Source organism: Mus caroli, unplaced genomic scaffold (assembly GCF_978045245.1).
Source record: "Mus caroli unplaced genomic scaffold, Mus_caroli_1 scaffold_14, whole genome shotgun sequence".
Taxonomy (NCBI): Eukaryota; Metazoa; Chordata; class Mammalia; order Rodentia; family Muridae; genus Mus; species Mus caroli.
In genome coordinates, this window is record NW_028227269.1 from 13,832,056 (window position 1) to 13,850,216 (window position 18,161).

The 18,161-nt window shown below is 47.2% G+C and overlaps 1 protein-coding gene across 4 annotated transcripts in view; it reads right to left on the minus strand.

Moving 5' to 3' along the window:
* The window catches only part of Lpin1 (lipin 1), a 102,501-nt gene that overhangs the window by 69,038 nt on the left and 15,302 nt on the right, over positions 1-18,161 (minus strand). For 3 of the 4 annotated variants that reach the window (XM_021179736.3, XM_085830206.1, XM_029484351.2), the window contains exon 2: positions 6,904-6,960. In XM_021179736.3, the coding sequence (XP_021035395.2) occupies positions 6,904-6,960 (57 nt within the window). Of the gene's footprint in view, positions 1-6,142; positions 6,163-6,903; positions 6,961-18,161 lie in introns of those variants that run through there. The other variant, XM_085830207.1, reaches the window with a different exon arrangement.

The window sequence follows — 18,161 nt, forward strand, 5'->3', positions numbered from 1 at the left end:
TCTCTGTCTCCCTGTCTCTCTGTCTCTCTGTCTCTCTGTGTCTCTGTCTGTCTCTCCCCCCTCCCCCTCCCCTTCTCTCTCTCTCTCTCTCTCTCTCTCTCTCTCTCTCTCTCTCTCTCTCTCTCTCTCTCTCTCTTCTGCAGTGAATTGCTGTGTGTTTGCCGATGGAGTCTGAGAAGTCCATAGAGAGCTGTCTTTTTCCTCATCTGAGGAGACCACAGATGGACCTGGAGGTGGCATCTGGAGAAGAGCCAGCTTCTGAAGGCTGCTATGACTCCACCTTGCTGGGCCTCTGTGGTCTTTAGTGGCTCTCCTCTCCCCCTCCCCTCCCCTCCCCTCCCCTGCCCTCCCCGCCCCCTCCCCATCAAGGATGATCTAGACATGGAGAAGCTCCATACTGGGTGTTTTTGAAGAGGGGACCACAGTTTCACCCCATGAGTCATGAGGTGGCAAGAAAACTTGCTTGGAAAGTTCAGAGTTTTACGTTTGCCCTTGAACCAGACCACATATCCCACCTGTGGGCTGCTCAAGTCCCCACAGGGAAAAGTGGTGGCCAGATCACTGCACTGAATCTGTCTTGAGACCCAGAACATTCTGTTTTGTTTGATTTTGTACCCTGTCCCCAAAAGTCAGGTCCAATGAACAACAACCAACCAACAAACAAAAGAGCTCAGATCTTTCTAGAGCCTACTGTGTCCTGACAAGTGTGAGCCAGCAGAAGAGCATAGGGTTCCAATTTGTTCTCTGACATTACCAGGTCATATCACCTGAGGACCCCGGGCCTCCCACTAGAAAGCAACAATGAACAGAACCATCTGGTACCTTCCTCCTCTGACCTACCATCTCAATCAGGGCTTCTTAAACTTCTACTCATGACAAGAACGCTGTGACCCTGAGTGATAGGTATATAGAATAGACATACAAATCAAACAATTTCTGCTAGTAACTCAGAAAGAAATTACCTAATACAGTTCTCTGGGGGATGAAAAGATGGCTCAGAGGTTAAGAGCGAGCACTGGCTGTTCTTGCAAAGCCCTTGGGTTCAGTCCCTGGCATCCACATGGTAGCTTGCAGTTGTCTAAATCCAGTTCCAGAATATCAGACACCTTCTCCTGGCCTCCATGGGCATTGCATGCATATGGTACACTTATGTAAATATCAGCACTCGTGCACACAAAATAAAATAAGTAAATCTTCAAAATAATAGTTTGACACATATAATTTTACAGTTAAAGACGGGAGCAGACTTGCATGCTAATTAGCAGCATGTGCTTGCTGGGCTAATACAATCTAAAGACATGCTAAACTGGCATTTACATGCTAAGGACTGATGGTAGAAAATAGCGAAAATCTTTGTTTTCTGTAATTAAGCTGTTATGTTTCTAATAACATGATAGCAGAAAAATTTGTTATGTACAGTTAAAAAATAATTGCAATTTCTAAGGCAATAGTCATGAGCCTGAGCCAAAGTGTTTCAGGCCAAGATAGTTGAAACCACACAGACACATGTGTGCAAAGCTGCAGATCCAAGGCTGCAGTGGTGCCACATGATGCCAGAAACACCTGGGTTCATTACATCTTCGATGTTTTAATTAATTTCTGGGAGTCGAGAGAAAGTTCAGAAACCTTCGTCAAGTTTTTTGTGACTGACTCCCACATTCAGATGTCACAGTCAGGACCCACAGCTTAAGCTGGGACCTCACAGGATGTCCACAGTGTCTTTGTACCCTCACCACACATATGCGTGTCCTCCCCAGCAGTGGTCAACTTGAAGGGTGTCACTATCTATCCCTAAGCACCTAAAGGGGTGTTAGGATCACATCAGAAGAAGGAATTAGCATGAAGTCCTTTAATTTTAGAATAGATAACACCCATTACTCATTCCTATCACCTCTCTGCCTGAGTCACTTACATGAAGAATGGTCTAGCCAAGAGGTTTGAGGCTGCCCTTGGAACACCCCACTACAACTTTGAATTCTCTCATTTTGTGGAGTCCACTGTGTCACTGTATGAACCAGCCAAGTCACCACTCCATTCTGCTGCAGTCAAGAGACCTGGGACTACCCAGCTCCATGAGAGCATGAGGCTCAGAGAGATGCATCTCTAAATCTTCGCCAAACACCTGACCAATCAAAAGCCAGACACCACTACCCTGGTGGCAGTGCTGCTTCCCCTCTGGCTCTGGGTTCAAGCCTCCTTGGGTCGTTTTTATTCTCCACTCTTCGAATCCCTTCTGCCACAGTGTCTCTGTCCATGATTCACCCTTGTAACATCAATTATATTGATCATGTATTTGTACTTGGTGAAAGCAGATTGTGGGGATGAGGAGACTCCCCCTCCTTGTCTCAGACTCATGCTTATATCAAGACACCCTATTCTGGGGGCAGGTCTCCTGGCCCTGAAACAGGGAGGTAGGGAACCAGCTGAGGGTGTTAAAAAGCACTGTACTCTTGAGAATAGCTGGAAGGTATAGCATTTCCAACTGAGGTTAGTCGCCCTGTTTATCCTGAGGTAGAAAACAAACAAACAAAAAACACGCCTGAAGTGGGGACCAGAGGCTGGAAGCTCACCCACACAGAGGCAGCTCTACTTTGCCTAGGAATTCCCAATCAAGACTTTGTGACTCCCAGCGAGCCATTCCCAAGTCATCTCTGCTGCATGCCCTAAGCCTGTGGATTTGATGATTTTTCTCTTTAATCTTCTGCTTCTGTCTGTCTGTGGCTTGTTTGTTCCTTTACTTTTGCTCACTTTGGACTTAAAACTTTACCTCATTCAAAGCCCAAAGAGTGGCTAGGGTGGACCATTCTCTATTCAGAACAGCCTTGGGACAAGGGTCTTCCCCGTCCCACCTTCAACCTCACTGTAAGTATCACTACCCCCACCACCAGCAAACTACGTGGGTTCCGTCAGAGGCTCTCAATGTGCTGCCCTACTGGACTCCAAACGCAATGTTCTATTTGTACCCATGACTGTTAGGAATCACTCTCCAGTAGGCAGCTATTGATTTTTTTTTCCACAACATATCTAAACTGAGCCTGACACTCAGGTCTCAACAAATATTTTCTAAATGAATGACTAATTAACATATCTTGAAGTGTTCTACCTGATTACAAATAGGCTTGTTATAATTACAAATAAACTCGTTTAAATATACACTCATCACACTGAAAATAAATGAATGAACCCTGCCACGGTATAGAAGGTGTTGCCACCCTTGTCAGAGACCACCCTGATGCTTACAACGTACCGAGCCCAGCAGCAAGTAAGTACATAGGAGATGATGACTCTACCCTCAAGGAAGTTAAGGCCCAACCCAATAACAGATCCCAGACCTCTGGGAAGAGACAGCAAGGAGAGTCCAAACCAAGGTGTTCCCTGGGATGGGAAAAGAGATGGTTATGTGGAGCTATAAACAGAAGACAGAAAACTGATCTGTTACTACAGTGTGGCCACTGACAAATGAAGCAATGCCTTGGGGCATCTCTAGAAAACCCAAGAAACCACTGAATAGAAAATTAAAGCTCTGTACTTTATGGTCATATGAAAGTTAAAGACATCATGATTGTAACAGACTGTGCAGGTGCCTGTTGGTAGTCAACACTCCCCCCCACACACACACATACACAAACTGATATTTAAAACAAGGAAAAACCCCAGCAAATGGCTCTGAATATCTCAGATACCTGAGAGGGCTCCCACTTCAAATTCCTGGTAAGGAGAAAACCACAGAGCAAGAAGCACACCAACAGGACAAACCGCATACGCTATGCTCCCTTTGCTTCAAAAGATGAGTTTTAGGATTACCATTGCTGTGATGAAACACCATGACCAAAGCAACTTGAGGAGGAAAGAGTTTATTTCACTCAGAATTCCATCATGAAAAGCAGTAAGAACAGGAACTCAGGGCAGGAACCAGGAAGCAGGAGCTGATGCAGAGGCAATGGAGGGGTGCTGCTTACTATCTTTCTCCCCATGGCTTACTCAGCCTGCTTTCTATTAGAATCCAGAACCAGGGATGTCCCTACACAAAATGGGCTGGGCTCTCCTCTATCAGTCACTAAGAAAATACCTTACAGGCTTGCCTATTGCTAGATCTTATGAAGGCATTTTCTCAATTGAGGCTCCCTTCTCTCTGATGACTCTAGCCTGTGTTAAGTTGACATAAAACTAGCCAGCACAAGACTCAAGTTTTTAGAATGTAAAAATTCAATATTGGAAATAGGAGGGTCATTTTCACCTGTTTAAACCTGCTGGTTTAATGTCTGTTGCTGTGATAAAATACCTTGAAAAAAGCAACCTGGAAGAGAAAATGTTTGCTTTAGCTCACAGTCTCAGGTGAGTGACAGTCTATCACTGTGGGGAAGTCAAAGCAGGAAACCAAAGCAAATAGTCACATCCACAATCAAGATCAGAGAGAATGAAGATGTGCATGCTTCGTACTCAGCTCACTTCCTCTACTCTTACACAGTCCAGGGCCCCTAACCAGGGAATGGTGTCACCCACAGTGGACTGGGGCTTTCCACATCAATTAACACTAGTCATCAAGACAATTCCCCACAGACATGCTAGAAGGCTAACTTGAACTAGACAACCTCTCTCACTGAGACTCTCTTCCAGGTGACTCTGGGTCATGTCAAGTTGGCACAGTAACCACCACTACTGAAACATAGGCTTAATCAGATGTGAAAGCAAAAAGAGAGTTGAGGTAAACACCCCATTATCTGAGGTCCCTAAAAGACCAGGTAAGTCCTCCTGGTTATTGGCATTAGCTCCTGCTACCTCCTCCCATTCTCTATGTGTGTCCAATGGCTCCCCTCTCCAGTCCTGGAGCCCAATGCCATTGCTTACCTCGTGCTCAGCCAACTGTTAGGGCTTTTCCATTGTTTCCCATAAGACTCACCTTATATTGGAGACCTTGCTCTAAAATAGCTCCTAATCTTTCTCTACCCATCTCAGACAAGTTGTTAACTCTCCTCTCCTACTGCAGAGGCTTGTGGTAAACAGCCAGGACTCATGTGGGATTAAGTGATTGCCTAGTATACACAGGAGCTGGCAGGTTATTAGACATCTCTCTTAGTGTATTTCATATACTTTAAGTAGCAGAGCAACAGCCACGGGTTGGGATTTCATCCCCTACCTTGGGTGATAAAGATGTTCCGTAATTGTGCCCTTTAAGCAAGATATGCAGTTTGGGTCTTCTGCCCAGTGTCCTGCCCTGTTAGGGTGAGTAATTCTGCGAATGGTGCCATCTCCAGGGCTAGGGAGCTGCTTCCTTCACCTGCCCGGCCTGTAAACCATAACCACTGGCCTGCATGTTGGACCAGAAGTGGGCTGGAAATCTGGTAACCATGGCTTCCAACCCAGGTTCTGTAGAATAGGTAGTTGACTACAGGAAGTGACCTCAAGCTACTTCCAAGACCATCAGCCTACACAGCTGTCCTCAGAAGGAGCACTGCTTACCCAGAGACTCCCTGCCCCTTCTCACAGAACACTGATTCCCCATTCTGGGCTCAACTGCCACCAACTGCTCACTACCCAGGCTTCTTGGCCTCCTGTGGCACCCATCTCTCTCTAGAGCTTAGAAGTAGAACTTCATCTCTTACAGAGTGTCTAGAGCTCTGTCTCCTTCAGCTCCCTTCTTCACTCACTCCACTGGGGCCTCAAGATCAGCACAAGGATGAATCCCTTGCTCGGGCAAGCACTTTACTAGGCCTCTGAGGTCCTCTGGAAGCCTTAGTCCACACCTTGCTCCTGAATCCCTCCAGCCTGTGAGTTCTTTAAAGGCAGACCCAAAGTTGTTTTATAACCTCAGAACAAGCTGCAGTAGAGTCAAGTAAGCCTCAGGTATCCATTCTTCCTTGGACTTTTACAACAGCTTGCCTACCTCAAACCCACTGTCACCTCTAGATAATCTGAACATTTCACAACCATGAGCTGTAATGTGCTATATGATGCTTTTGAGACTATGCCAAGCACCAGGGCAAAGGAACTGAATGCTAAGAAAAGGACTTGGGAGGTAGCAAGGCCATTTCCAAGACCCCAGTCACTGAGCTTGCCCTCAAGATCTGGCCAAATAATCCCTCCAATGCCAGGCTACCCTGGAAAGCTCTTTCACCCCCCCCCAACCCTCAAGAAAGCCTACCTCCTGCTCAGTTCGTTGCTGCTTCTCATCCAAGCAGAGGCAGCCACCCTCCTTGATTTCCCTTCCCAATAAATCTCTTATGTAAAGTTTGTTGTGCAGTGAGACTTTGTGGTAGTCCTTGGCTTCCGGCTACCAGGATACCTTTCCATCTGAGCTGTAACAACTTACAATGGGCATTGGGGTGCTGAAAATGGTGTCTGGGGAGATCTACAAAGACAGGCTCCAAGGGCAAACAGAACAAGGCTGGAGTATAATCCTAAAGATGAGGGGAAGAGGTGGAACCTACTTGTACTAGCTACAAGGAGAAAGGAGTCCACAGCAGGACCCAGAAGAAGCTGTGAAGAGCTCAGGTGTTGCTACCAAGGCTTTAATTAGACACTTGTGACCAGAGACAGGGACACCTGTCAAGGGCAACCAAAGGCATGAGTTGCTGTGGACCTTCTCCCACTATGCTAGGAGCCCTTCAAATCTAAAGTTTAGAGGATGGTTTTTAATTGGGGAGATGACAAAATTCCATCTATGTCTGGAGGGGGATGGGCTAGAAGGAAAAATAAGAAGCCAGGTAAAGTTAGCTGGCGGAGCAGAGCCGGCGGGGCAGAGCTTATGAAACACAGGGAGTGCTCTGGAAGCATCCACTGGATGGCACAGTCCCTGCTTTGAAGACTAGGCTTGCCTACAGTGGGAAGCTGCCTTGTGACAAGAAGGAAGGTTTCATCTTGACCTATGAAATCACAAGAGCACCTGATAGCTGCTCTACTCACGTTAATGTTTGAAGGCCACACACTTCGGATCCATCCGGGGTCTCGCATCATTGGAATCTGAAAGACAAAAAGAGAAGTGAATTAGAAATTTGCAATAAGCAAACCATGACCTGGTTATATGTCAAAGTCTTTATGTGTTTACATATCCAGTAGAAAATCATGGAGCTGGGGACACGGCTCAGCCAGCAAAGTGCTTGCTCTACAAACACCAGCACCTGAGTTTGATCCCCAAAACCCACATAATAGAATTGAGCATGGGGGCCTGAGCTTGTTATCCTAGCACTAAGGAGGCAGAGAGTGGCTGGCCAGCTGGTGTAGCCAAACCATCTGCAACCCAGGTCAGTGAGAGACTCACCAACCCCAGGGAGGGTGTGGGGGAGATGGCTCAGTGGATAAAAACACTTGCTGCTGGCGCACGCCTTTAATCCCAGCACTTGGGAGGCAGAGGCAGGCAGATTTCTGAGTTCGAGGCCAGCCTGGTCTACAAAGTGAGTTCCAGGACAGCCAGGGCTACAGAGAAACCCTGTCTCGAAAAAAAAAAAAAAAGCAAACAAATGAACAAACAAACAACAATAACAACAACAAAAAAACCACTTGCTGCACACACTGAGGGCCTGAGTTCGAATCCTCAACACTCACTTATAAAATATGGTGGGTGTGGCGAATAGCCCCAACATTGGGGGTGTGGATTAAAAGCAGATCTCAGGAGCTCACTAGCCAGCTGAAACAGTGAGCCTGTCCCAAGGCAGCAAAGAATGACCAAGGAAGACACCCAATATCCTCCTCTGGATTTGGATTCTGCATGTGCATTGATTGGCATTTAGACACACACACACATGGGGGGGGGGCACAACAATCATCGGTGGTAACTCTCATCTGTAATTCCAGTGTTCAGAAAAGTGAAGCAGGAGGATTACAGGGAGCTTGTGCCCCACTTAGGCTACACAGTGAGTTCCAGGCCAGCTAGAACTATAGCATGAGTGAGATCCAAACTCAAAAGAACAAAACAATTAACAACAAAATGAGGTTTTAGAGGAATCAATGGGACACTCTGGAATCAGCCCGTAGTGGGGGTTAAAGAACCAGTGACTGTACTTTACTGCAGAGAGCTGCAGCTCAGCTTTAAAAGAACTCAGGACTAAGCAGCATGCGGTGACTTCCCTTGGCATCCAGAATGTGATGTAGCCACGAACCCCATTCCTTCCCTCTTTCTCCATCCCGCCTCCTACCACACAACACTTGGGTGAAGCCACAGGTCAGGCAGAGTTAGCAGTGGGATCAGAACTCAGGAGAGCAGCCACACCTGCTTCCTAGGAGTGTGTAAGTGCGCACAGCCCTCTTGTTCACCTCTAAAGGGGGATCTTAGGGGCTTTGTTTAGTCTCTGAGTCCACAGAGACTAAAGGGCAAAGCTTGGTTCCCTGGTACAGCTGTCAGTACTCCAGGTATAGTGTGTCCGTGCTAAAGCAGCCCTGCAACCATCACTTCACAGCAGCAAAACTATCTAAGACACCATGTTAGTGCGATTTCTCAGATACAGATTCCCTGATATTTCTAGGAGACACAACTTCACAGCAAGTTTTCTGTTCCTCTGGCTCTCCCACTTCTGCAATGACCCCATGGCATTTAATGACATCCTGGTTTCAAATGACCACTGCCTTTGACACACTTCCACTTGCTATTTAACCCCCATCTCTATTGGACGCTACAAGGAGACTTTTGATTTGAACTCCAATGTTTGAGAACAGCTGACTCAAATTCTTCAGGGGCCATAAACATGGTCATGCATACAGCAGTCTGTCTGTGTGACAACTGAACTGTTTGCCCAGCCACATGGTTGACTAGGAAGGCAGACAGCAATTGAAAATCACAGTGAATGCATCTGGCCCTGATGGAAAATGAAAATTCTGATCAAACCTCAAAGCTATTCTCCTACCAACAGATGCATGGTGTCTCAAACACCACCTCCCATGAGAGTTGTTTTGATTTCGGAGGTTAAAACACAGGGACACCAAGAATGGTAGAAGTGTATGTTACTCCACAGGCTCCATGGGGCAGTGGAGATCAGACTGGCAGTGCTCTACTCTGTGGCTTTCCAGGGCTTTCTCAGAAGAGCATGAAAATTGAGCAAGGGAGGACTTAGAAGGTAGAGCCAGGAGAATTTGAAGTTCAAGGTCATCCTCAACTGCACAGAGCGTTTGAAACTGTCCAAGGCTGCCTGGGACCATGTGTCAAAGGAGAAGGACAGAGAAGGAAGGAGGGACGGAGAGAGAGGGGACAGAAGGGAAGAAAAGAAGAGAGAAAGGAAGGGAGAGGAGGGGGAGGAAGGGGAGGGACAGAGGGATAGATGGATGGAGGGATGGAGGGAAGGAAAACAAGGCAGCTGGGTCCACGCCTTTTAAAAATTTTTAAAGATTTATCTTCTGTATGTTGAGTGTTTTGCCTGCATGTATATATGTGTACCACGTGAGTGCCTGGTGCCCACAGAGTTCAGAAGAAGTTATCGGATCCCCTGGAACTGGAGTTATGGATGGTTTGGAGCCAACATGTGGGTTCAGGGAACCAAACTGAGGTCCTCTGGAAGATCAGCAAGTGCTCTTAACCCCCTACGCCATCTCTTCAGGCCCCTGCTTTCTTAATAATACTCCATAATATTTAGCCTTGAGTGAGTCCAATCATGTCTCAGTGGGTCCTTGTCTCCAGTTAAACTGAGCTTCAGGGCTGGCATGAGCAAGCTATCATGACATCGCATGTACTGAATCACCCCAGAAAACCTCCCTGTGTGTGTGTGTTGGGGGGGTTCAAGGAGAGCAACCCTTCTTCCATCTACATCCCTCTGCTTTCTGCCACACTCTGCAGCTCATTCAGCTTCTGAGAGCAGCCTTCCCATCCTCACACAGGCCATTCCTCCTGCCTGGGATACACTTCAGCTGGTGAGACACAGCCAAGTGTGTCAGCTGCTCAGCAAAGCTGCCCTTGGCCTCCTCAACATGATCACGGAGAATTGTACCTTCTCGGCGCACCTGCATGCTTCCCTCAGAGCACAGCTTGACAATCTGCATTCGTTTGCACAAGTGTTCACTTAATGACAGCCTCCTCCATAAGGAACATGGCCTATTCTTGTCATCAAATTCGCTGGAGCCTCAGGCCATGGTAGGTAGTCATTAAATATTGCTGAATGGAAGAACAGAGGTATAATTTTCTCAACATTCAAGGGAAGACACTGGAGCTAAGAGGGTCAAGTGAATTAGCTCATTATACAACCAGCAGATTGTGGGGGGTGAGCAGGAATTCATCCCTAGTTCCAGTAACTTCAAAGCCAGGATGCCATCTGTATTCCAAGCTGATGGCTGTGGGAGGGGCTAGCACAGCCTTATTCTTAAACACCTTTCCTAACAAGATGTGTGTGGGGAGGCAGGGATCCTTCAGTTCGTTCTACAGCTCTGCCTGCAGCCTCTGCCACCTCTATCACCTCTGTCCTGGGTCCAGGAGTTCCCTCTACTCTCTGTTTCTAGTCACATCCTCTTGGCTACATGTAGGAGAGCTGGAGTCCCCAGGCTTTACCCAATGTTTACATAAATATGTGGCTTCTGCAGGACCCTCCATAGTTGAAAGGCAAGGCTGGGCACATTCCACAGAACAGATCTAACAAAAGACACTGGAGAGGAAGAGCCCAGGACTGTGTGAAATCCAAAGAAGATCCACCAAGGATGTGACCCCATGTCCTGGGGTGCAGTGAGGGGCACGGTGCTACCTGATCTAACATTCACTGACTCCAGTGGGTATGGACAACCTGACTTCGTGGATACTCTGTAAGAGGGACACGAGATATCAGTAGATTCACCAAGGGGTGAAGAAGATAATGAGGGATTTAAGTCCCCCAGAAGAAAATGTAAGTCATGAGGACCCAGGACAGACACTTGCAGGGAGCCTGTGAGCTCCTAGCTCTGTCCCAACAAGGTCATCACATGGCCTGCTACTTCTAGCCTACATATACCCTGCTGGCAGAGAAGGCAGGCTTGGGCTTGCATGAACAATGTGTGCGTGTGCATGTGTGTGCATGTGTGTAAGAATTGTATGGAGGAATGTCTGTATGTATGAGTGTGTGTGAGTAAGTATGTGTGAGTGTATGTGAGTGTGTGTGTGTGTGAGTGTGAGTGTGACAGAGTTTGTGTCTGTGTACATATGCATGTGTGTAGGTGTGTATTCCTGTGTTCACATGCATACATATGGGCATGCCTCTGTTCTAGATTAATAATGCCTTCAGATTCTTCATGACTCTTGGTATCGGGGAATCCGACCACTCTCCCCTTAAATCTGAGCCACTCTGAGTGACTGTGACTTGGTCAATAACATGAAGGACCCATGACAACCACCTCACAGGCCAGGTTGTGAGAGTCCTCACATCATTCTTTTATGTCTCCAGCCACGCTCTTTCTTGAAGTGTTGGACACCAGGTAAGGACCCTGGCTCTGCAGTGTTGCCCTTCAGGGACTTGTATACAACTCTTGCCCACAGTCCCCACTGTCCTGGGCCCTTGCGCTCCCTTCTCCCACAGGCATAGATGGGTTGCTCAGCTCAATTAGCTGACAGGTACCACTGAGTCAGCCAACACCGTGGGGCAGAAGAATCATAGAGTTGAATCCCACACACATTCCATATCTGAAATAGTTAATGTTTTCAATATCATATATTGATTTTATTATTATATATTGATTATGCATAATGGGTTTCATTGTGATGTTTCCATACATGTAGATAGCGTGTTCTGATGCTCTTCACCCCAGATCATTAGTCTCTCTCGTGTTCCTCCTCCTGCTGATTCTCTCGTTTCCCATCCAGTCTTCCTTTGACCTTCATGTCTTATTTTTAATGATCCAATGAGTTTCATACTTACAGGAGCATGAGTTGGGGCTGTGTGCAGGAGCATGGGTGGGGGGTGTTGATCACAGGAGACCTCGCCAGCAGTCATCACTTGTCTATGAATCCTCAGGGAGAGCTGGGGTTGCATGATGTGATGGTTTGCATATACTTGGCTCAGAGGGTGACACTATTCTAGAAGGTGTCTTCTATTGGAGAAGGCATGTCACTGTGGGTATGGTCTTTAATACTTTAATACCCTCATCCTAGCTGCCTAGAAGCCAGTATTCTGCTAACAGCCTTCAGACGAAGATGTAGAATTCTCAGCTCCTCCTGCGCCACGCCTGCCTGAATGCTGCCATGTTCCTGCCTTGATGATACACACATCTTTAACCCCAGCACTTGAGAGGCAGAGGCATGTGGATTTCTGAGTTCAAGGCCAACCTGGTCTTTAGAGTGAATTCCAGGACAGCCAGGGATACACAGAGAAACCCTGTCTCGAAAAAAAACCAAAAAAACCAAAAACAACAACAAGCAAACAAACAAAAAGAGTTGCCTTGGTCATAGTGTCTGTTCACAGCAGTAAAACCCTAACTAAGACATGTGAGTCCCTCATCCCCCTTCATGACACTCATCATACCCAAAAGTCAGCACCTCCCACTACTCCCCAACTACTTCCTCCTGTTTGTACATTTCTTTTTAGAAACAGTCTCATTATATAATATAGGCTGACCTTGAACTCACAGAGACCTGATAGATGGGATTAAAAGCATGCACTACTATGCCCAGCCCACTTCTGACTTTTTTAAAACATTTAACTCTTTAGGTCTGGATGTCACCACTTTGCTACAGCAGTGTCTGGAGGTCAGCAGGCTCCTTGCAGGACTCAGTTCTCTCTGTTCCCTACGTGAGCTCCAGGAATTCAATGGCCTCTCTGTCATTTTTTTCTGCCCCTTCTTCTGCAAGGCCCACCCCCCCCCCCAGCCTTGGAGGAGGTGATATAGTTGTCCCATTTAGGGATAGCATTCACAGTCACTTCTTCTCCATGCTGTGACTGGTTCTGAGTCTCTGCAGTAACCACTACTCAAAAAAAAAAAAAAAAAGGTCTTTGTGACGAAAGCTGAGAAAAGTTCTAACCTATGGACATAAACATAGTTGTTTAGAAGGCAAGTTTGCCAGGCACACTGTGTCCAGTTAGCAAAACATCAGAGGCTTCCCCATATGCAAGCCAGCAAGTGTTGGAGCAGCGTGTTCCAGAAGAGTAAACAGCCAGAAGAGAACATGTACAAGGAACAGGAAGACAGTCTGGACTGGGCGCTTCTGTGAACTGACCTGCATGTACCTGGAAGGTGACATGGACAGTGACTTAGCCTGTCTTGGACTAGAATGTCTGTCTTGTCTGTACGGACAGTTTTGACCTCTGTGTGATTTCTATCCTCCACCCCGTGTGTGTGTGTGTGTGTGTGTGTGTGTGTGTGTGTGTGTTTTGTGTGTGTGTGGTGTGTGTGTGTGTGTGTGTGTGTGTATTTATAGCAAACTGACACTCTTCTCTGAGCGAAATCGATCCCACGGCTCACTCAGCCGCCTGGCTATTTACGAAAGGCACCATGCAGACTCCACGTGTTTGCACACGCAAATGCTTCTGTGTAGGGTCAGGTTGCCTGGGAAATGGGCCAACCCTAGGATCCAGAGCTGACAGGCAGCTATTCCAGCCTCACTGGCCTCCCTGAAGTTCTGGCCTCCAAGACTGGAGGCAAGCCAAAGAGCACTGGCTCAGAGCCACCCCTACTCCAGTCGTCCCCCACCCCCACCCGGCAGCAGGGAAACATTCCCAGAGGGACCTGAGGGAAGAGGAGGCTCTCACTGCAGCCTTCCACCTAGCCATCCATAAACCCTGTGGGCTTTCTGTTGCACACTGTCTTTTCCTTGCCAAGCCATGCCAAGGAGGGCAAGGTTTGTCTCTCTCTAGACTCCAAGTGGCAGCTTTAACCATGCCTTCTTTAAATTTATTTATTTTGGGGTTCTTTGAGATAGGGTTTTGCTATGCAACCCAGCTGTAGTGAAACTTGAAGCAATTCTCCTGCCTCAGCCTCCAAAGTGCTAGGATTACAGACAGGTACCACCATGCTCTTTGAAATCTTACATGCCATGTGTTTCCATCTATTTGAAAGGCTTGGGGGTTTTGAGGTACCGGGGACAGAAAGCAGGGTCTCATGTATGCTAGACACATATGCTGTCGCTGAGCACCAGTCTCAGCTTCCTGTCTTCTTATATTATACTAGGGACAGATGGCAAGGTCTCACACATGCACCACCACTGAGCTGCATCCTCAGCTCTCTTGTCGTCTTACATTTTGCTGCACTGATGTCCTCCCAGGACTAGGCAGCCATTCTCAAGCAAACCGAACCTTGCCTCTAACTGCAACCTCTCTGGGCTCTCATGGCCTTGAGCCTCCAACCAAATGTCTGTCCTTTTCACCTGAGGACTGTCACCACACAATAAGGCCAGCTCCTCTGTTCCAGATGATGCAGGCTGGCTGGTCCTAGCCTGAGTGTCCCACCTTATTCCCTCTTTCCCATAGAAACCCCATCTGGCTTGTATTACCTGGCTTGCAATACCTCCCAGACAGCCCCTGTTTCCCTATATGATCCCCCTAGGCCTCCTGCTTCCTAGGGTGACACCACACTGTCCGTTCATGACACTCATTTATATGTCTGCACTCCTAACACACCTTCTTAAAGACAATTCTGAATACCTTTAAAACCTCTGGCTCCCTGGAGCCCGTGACTAGCTGGAACTCAGTGGAGACAAGCAAAATGGCATTGGTATACTGACAACCAGACACTGCACAGGCTAGTTCAGCAAGGCAGCGTGGGTGATGGACTAGACTTCTGCCAGCCAGAACAGACAAGTCATCCCTGGGTTCCCCTACCCCAAGAAGTGATGCCACCAGCTTGATGCAATTCAGAAGACTGCAGTTTGACCAGCAGAGCTCAACCCTGACTTATCACCCACACTTGCTTCTCTGCTGTAAGAGAGATGATGACACACAGTTAATGCAAGAATTAAATGACAGCAACGATGGGGAAATTAGTCCAGAAAACCAGAATGCTGTCTGAATTCAACAACTATCAGACTTTCATTGTTTGGCTGTTGCTGTTTAGAATATCACTACATAGCAACAGGACAGGGCAGTAACTCTTTGGTATGACAGTCCCCCAGGATGGGCCACCTGGGTCCTGTACTGGGGACAAACCTAAGAGCTTGTGGCAGTCTGAGCACAGGGCCTGGAGACTGGTTTGGTCAAGTCCAGTCTCACATGTACTGGGAGCCTACTGGGAGCCACGCCTGTGCTAAGTGCTGAGCTCATGCGGTGATTTCTATGAGGATGGAGACAGGATACTGGGATTGCTCATGGGAAACAGGGAGGAAGCGTGTGTAATTTAGCATGAAGTGTGTCTTAGAGAAAGAAGGAATTTTTCTTTGAGAACTGTAGGGAAAGGGGAGGGAAGACAACCCAGGAGGATAAGATGACCCAGGGAGCAAAGTCAAGACACTTAGCAGGGGAGTCTTGAGTTGCGAGGAGTGAGACTACAGCTCAAGGCCTGGGGAGAATGAATTGAGGAAGAGAAGAAATTTGAGCACTCAGGAAGAGAAAGTAGGAAGAGACAGAATGACTTAGAGCATCAAAGAACTGTTTTGTCCACAGTAGAGTCAGTGAAACTCCAGCCATAGCCAGAGAGGAGCCAGGAAAGCCAGGAAAGAAAGATGAGCTCCAGTTCAGAGTCTTCATCTGTCAGCGAGTGTCAGCCACAGTCCTTACTCTGCACCAGGGACGTCACAGCCCTGTGTCACTCTTAAGCCTGCCACTTCTAGAAGCCAAGTCTCAAAAGCAGCTTTATGCGACCTTCCCGAGTTTACACATGGTAGGTACACTGCCCCAAAGCAGACTGAACTAGATCTGCCCTGCCCCAAACACCTTACTCCCCAGTCTCTGCCTCCTGAGAGGCCCATGGGGTAGGCAGCTGTAGAAGAAAGGAAGAAGCCGTCATCACACGAACCAGGGCCATGGAACATGTGATGCTGGGTGTTGTATCCCTGATCAAGGTTGGTCTAGCCCTCCAAGCATCTAGTATTTTGAGCATTTTTTGTAGCAGGACAAACTTGAGGCTGTACCTGACTAAGAGTGTGTTCTTGGGCACCAGATGAGCATGCACCCGGTGATGGACAGTGATCCCTGCACTGAAGTGAGCCTGACAAACGGAGTCCATTGGCTTGCACCTGCAGCAAGCAAGGCAGGGAGATGGTGACAGAAACATAAACTCCTCCTACTAGACTAGCCAGGTGCCACTCCACTGAACTCATCTAATTGTCTAAGCATTGAGAGCATCTCCATTGTGGTATTTTTGTTTTGCTTGTTTCCATTTTAGTGAAACAATTTCAGAAACGCTGGCTCATTTCCCCCAGGTCAGCTAGTCTCATCCTTGGCTCCCATCTCACTCTTCCCAGAGCTCCTGCAGGTGGATGTAGTCTTTCCCTATTCTGCCCATCCCCCTCCCTCCACTAATCCCGGAGCTCACCAAAGGCAACCCCAGCCTCATCCTCCCTGTTCTTTAGAACAAGGTACATGCAGCAATCACTTGGTGACCCTTGACTCACGACCTTGACGTATAGAAGGCAGGGGTGACATCACTACGCTGATGGCCAGAAGTCACCTCATTTAGACCTTCCCAGCATGTGTGATGTCAATGCCACCAGCTATGTCACAGGCTTGAAGAGTGGGAAAGATGTTCTGCTAACCTTGTGACCACTAGGAAGGGGTGGGAAGATGAGACTTCACTCCCTATTCTGCCATCTTGTCCCCAGGTGTCTCAAGGACTCCAGACCCCTCATGACATCACCGATCCAGTACAGCATGTGGGCAAAGCTTGAGTACTTCTTAGAAGGTTGGAACTCACCCAACCCCATTAATTTAACCTTGTTAGTTTGTGCCCATGGAGCTGAAATCGACCTGCAAGGTATTTCTTTCAACACAAGGATTTTTTTTTTCTTGGCAAGAAATAGTTCCCCAAAGTGTCTGCATGTGACTTGGGACTACAGAGAGACAAATTTTCAATCTTCTTAAGTTTTAAGCTTTATTTTTAATTTGCATTCAAAGTAACAGGTTTCCCTGCCATATTTTTATACATACTTAGTTCTTGTCGCCCCACCCCTCTCATCTCCCTGACTTGATCCTGGCTGTGTCCATCTGCCCTGGTATTCCTCTTTTTCCCAATTGCATATTACATGTGTTCCATTACCCTCATACCCACCTCCCTTAAAACCTCCTTCCTCCTCTAGTTTCCTGACTGCCACCCAGACTCTTTTCACATACATATACATAGTAAAAACTAGAAGCCAGGATACATGTGTGTGAGAGAGAGGGTGTTGTGTTTGTTTGATTTTGTTTTGTTTATGCATGCGTGTGTGTGTGTGTGTGTGTGTGTGTGTGTACCTGGCTGTCCTTGCTTCATACATTTTCACAGTTCCATCCATCTTTCTTTCTGTAAATTCCATAATTTCATTTTTCTTTATGGGTGACAACAATTTCATTGTGAGCCAGATATATTTTGCACTCTTTCATTTTAATCTCAGCACTCGGGAGTCAGAGGCAGGCAGGTCTTTGTGAGTTCAAGGTCAGCCTGGTCTACAGCATGAGTTCTAGGACAGCCAGAGCTATGTAGTGACACCTTGTCTCAAAAAACAAACATAAACAAACAAACAAACAAACATGTGTATATGTATAAATACCATTATCTGTTTGTTGGTGATGGGTTGATTCTGGTTCCTTGCTACTGAAATAACACAACATTTTGCATGCAAATCCAGCGTCTATGGACTTGACCTCACAGTGGGAGGTGTCTGGGAGAGGGGCTGATATCACATCTGGCATCTACCTTGGGTACCTTCACTGTCATAGTAAGCCTTCTGCTTACAAAATGCAAAGCCTTGACCTTGTTCACAGCACAATGGGTTCCAGCTGAGCAGGTTTGCACATGCAGAGAGCAGAGCTCCTCTTTGGAAGAACTGCCAGCTGCTAAAGAACATGGCACTTGGAGTGGGAGGAAAGAAGTCAGTCAATGGTCACAGTGCGGCTGCATGGAACTGGGCCACTGACAACTGTGACATCTGACTCTACGTCATCAACTCAAAAGCAAAAGCTTATCAATAGAAACAGCAGCCCCAAGTGTGGAGAAATCACTGTTTCTGACAACATGAGCACCTAGATACTGTCCTGGGGGTGCCTGGACTGTTCTTACATTTCTTAGAAGAGGTAGATGCACGGCAGCCAGTTCTTGCAACCGTGATCAGGAGAGAAGTTTTCAATAAATAACTCAGACAAAGCCCTTTGGCCTCTAGA